This window comes from Sphaerodactylus townsendi, linkage group LG12, assembly GCF_021028975.2.
Source record: "Sphaerodactylus townsendi isolate TG3544 linkage group LG12, MPM_Stown_v2.3, whole genome shotgun sequence".
Taxonomy (NCBI): Eukaryota; Metazoa; Chordata; class Lepidosauria; order Squamata; family Sphaerodactylidae; genus Sphaerodactylus; species Sphaerodactylus townsendi.
In genome coordinates, this window is record NC_059436.1 from 1896940 (window position 1) to 1900681 (window position 3742).

Here is a 3742-nt window from a genome sequence, read left to right on the forward strand (position 1 = left end):
GGCCTTATTGACCTTCTCAATAAAGACCTCTTCCCAGTTTTCAACATTGGTTATTCTCAGGAGGCTAATGAAGCTCATTAGTTGACTTCAGCCAGTCTCTCTTTCTCTCAGCCAAATCTGTCTCAAAGAATTGTTGTTGGGATTATGAGATCCAGGAGAGGACCATAAATAACACATTGAACTCATTGGAATGAAAATGTAAAAGAACTGATGAGAAGGGTCACTCTTGATCCTTGTTGAGGATGTTATAATTTTGGTGCGTATTACGATAAGCAGTGAAAGAGGTAATAATAAAGCTGGCCTTTTAGCACACATCATTTATTGAATGAGGAGTTTTCACTCACACTCCTCCTTCAGTAATTAAAAAGGCACCTCTGTTAAAAGTTTCAGAAACGCACACGTTTATCGAAATGTAGTTGATCAGTCACTTAAAAGGCAGATGATTGTCAGTCAGTAGCCCCTAGGAAAAAGCACACGGTTGCAACAAAGAACACGGTCTGTCCAATAGCTCAAGTCAGAACTCACATACTCATTGTACAACTATTTGCATTAAAAACTATGAGGTGGAAATTCCCTCCTTGTACACAGAATGAACCATAATTGAGACCAAATCGACAGAGCTCTAAAACATCAGCATATCCCCTTGGATGTGCAAAGGCACCTGGGCGGGCAGATACTGTATACCCCTGGCAAAGTCACAGTGGCCATCTATCCCACTAGCCAGTCCTTTGGTGGTGCTGCCTGCAGTATTCATCATCATGTTAGTTACCACAAGATGGGACGCCAGCCATTTACATAGTATAGATATGGATTGTACTGGTAACTGTGATACACAGAGAGGGCCAGGGAAGCCCGGGTCAAGTCATGGTCTTTGAAGCCCGTCATAACAGAGCTCTTATCCAGTCCACTGAGTTCGGAGGACAGCTGCTTCCTCTTGGTCTTGTACCGTCGGTTCTGGAACCAGATTTTCACCTGGGTTTCAGTCAGCTTCAGATTCTTGGCCAGGAGGGCTCGCTCTGGGGCAGACAGGTATTTCTGGTGACTGAACTTCCTTTCGAGCTCCATAACCTGAGTGTGAGAAAAAGCAGCACGCGAACGTTTTTGCTGCTTCAAAAGGTTCGGGTGGTTTGGCAGGGATTTGGAAGGGTTGTCACGGTTTGCCAGGCAGGTCTCAGCAGATGGATCTAGGAGGCAGAAAAAGTGAAAATAACTCTCAACGGCAACTGTACCCAATTGCTTCAGGGACTCAAAAGCAGCAGAGACACTTGAAAGATTCATCCATGTTTCTGCCTAGTCTATATTGGTATGTAGAAGAAGAAGAAGAAGAGTTTGGATTTATATCCCCCCTTTCTCTCCTGTAGGAGATTCAAAGGGGCTGACAATCTCCTTGCCCTTCCCCCCTCACAACAAACACCCTGTGAGGTAGGTGGGGCTGAGAGAGCTCTGAAAAGCTGTGACTAGCCCAAGGTCACCCAACTGGTGTGTGTGGGAGTGCACAGGCTAATCTGAATTCCTCAGATAAGCCTCCACAACTCAAGCGGCAGAGCTGGGAATCAAACCCAGTTCCTCCAGATCAGAGTTCACCTGCTCTTAGCCACTGCTCTTAGCCACTACGCCACTGCTGCTTTATGTAGAGTATATTTTATCTGCCTTTCCTTCAAGGAACTCAAGGGCCATAAACAATTATTGTTTCTCCAGTTGTTAACCTCACAACAAACCTGTGAGGTAGGTTAGGTTAAGACAAAGCAACTGGCTCAGTCAGCCACCAAGCTTCACTGCAGGATGGGGATTTAAACCCAGGTTATCATTTGTTTCCCCCATGAATGCTCCTGTTCCACTGTGGGATGAGCACAGCAGCTCTTGCTTATCAAACTCTTGGTGTCTTTTACGTTGGTTTCTGCAAAGATCTCTCGTCTCTATGCAGAACTCAGCCAGAGCTGAGCCAGAGCCCATTCATCCCTCCCTCTCCTCTTCTCTACCTTCTCTGTCTCCGTTTTTAGTTGAGGACTTGTCTCGTACTCTGGCAATTAACAAACCTCTCTCCAGATGACCTCCACTAAGTAAGTCTAGCCATGAATTATTAGAGAAGGCAACATCCAAACCCAGTCTCCCAGTATCACAAGCCAAAATGTCCCCTGAACCTGAAACATGGCAGTCATCTCAAAGCACGTATTTTAGACATGACTCCTCACCATCCAGTATGCTTGCTTTTGAGACCTTGCACAATGGCCCTCATACAAATTGCTGCCTACACCCTGCAGTTCTTTGGGGGAACTAACGTACAGACCTAGAGTTCCAGTCACGGGATTCCAGCCTCTTGTGTATTCCTATCCTTAGAGTGCCCCTATCTGTGACTTCTCCCATAACTCAGTGGGATAGAGCAGGAGAAATCAACCCTGTTACGGGGACTGGCAGAATTAAGGCAAAGCTCATGGACTGAATGGCAGAGTACAAAGTTGGTACACAAATGGTCCTGGGTTCAAAATGAAAACTCCATTGAACAACGTATGGCATTATTGTGAGTGGGCACTGCACCCTGAAAAAGCAATTCCAGCTAAATATTGTAAAATATTTGTAAAATATTTTTGAAAAACAAAACAAAGAAATGCTTTTTCTGCTGGACAGCTTGAAGAAACACCAGAATGGAGGAGAGAATCCTCCCTTGGCTGAGCAGTCAGACCATAATATATGATGAGGGAGGTATTGCCAAGCCCTTTGCTACTGTTCTTGGTTAGGAGAACAAACACACGAGATTGGCATAAGCAATTGCCCAGTTTAAACCCGATGGTGTCAGGGTACAATTTTCACCCCCCCCCCGCCCCACACACTGCTCATGCAACATTGCTCTAAGCTGCGCTAGTTTTCTATTTGCACAGGGAAGCATTTTTAAAAAAGTAATAATGCAAAGGACCACTCAGAGTGAGTTGGAACCTGCCACCTGCAGCCTGAAGAAGAGCAGCCCATTCTAGCACCTCAGCGTGCCAGACAGAAACCTGCCACTCCTCCACGTGTTGCTGGACCGCGGGGGTCGCCTTTTCGCCCATCCCGCTCACCTTTTGCCTCCAGCTCGCAGGGCTTCTCAAGGGCTCTGACTGATCCCACGGGAAGGCGATCCCTCTGGGCTGGATCCGACAACGAAGCCCCCTGCTGCTGCGGCTGTCTCTCCTGCGCGCTTCTGGCTTCCCCCCGCAGAGACCGGGGCGTCTCCTCGCCAGCGCCTCCATGGCGCAAAATGTCTTGGATGAGAAAAGAGGTCGGCCGCTTGCGGGTCGCAGCAGCAGCAGCAGCAGCAGGACTCGCCCACGGGCGCCGCGGGCTGCCGGCGGGGATGCGTGGCCCGGCTGCCTGCATGGGCTCCGGCGGGGGGTGTTGCGCGCCTTTCCTGTGCGCCTGGCGCGCCGGAGAACTTGGGAGCAAGTTTTGGCTTCTGGGGCGGCCGGAGTTGCCCATATAAAGCCTGGCGGCGGGGGAGGCTGGCCCCTTCTCCTGCATTGGTGCCTCGGGCTCTGGGGAACGCCTTCCGCGCCTCCTGCAAAGCAGGGCCGTCGGCGACCTGTTCAGCCGGCACGCTGCATGCAGACAACTCTTGGGGCGAGTTTGCAGCGCGCATCTAGTTGACGTGACTTTAGTCAGGCTTACTTCTGAGTAAAATGGCTTGTGCTCGTTGAAATGCCGTGTGTGAATTTTGGGATCTATTATCCATTTTGTTCTTTACACGAGGCAGGTGGGGAGTACTTTCCCT

The 3742-nt window shown here is 49.1% G+C and overlaps 1 protein-coding gene across 1 annotated transcript; it reads right to left on the reverse strand.

Annotated features, from left to right (window-relative positions):
• Nucleotides 1–302: 302 nt before the first annotated feature.
• Nucleotides 303–3405, reverse strand: NKX3-1 (NK3 homeobox 1). The gene is made up of 2 exons (XM_048513194.1): nucleotides 3054–3405; nucleotides 303–1184 (listed from the first exon to the last, which is right to left on the reverse strand). The coding sequence occupies exons 1-2, from the start codon at nucleotides 3349–3351 to the stop codon at nucleotides 766–768; spliced, it is 717 nt and encodes a 238-aa protein (XP_048369151.1). The 5' UTR covers nucleotides 3352–3405; the 3' UTR covers nucleotides 303–765.
• Between the last annotated feature and the right edge of the window lie 337 nt (nucleotides 3406–3742).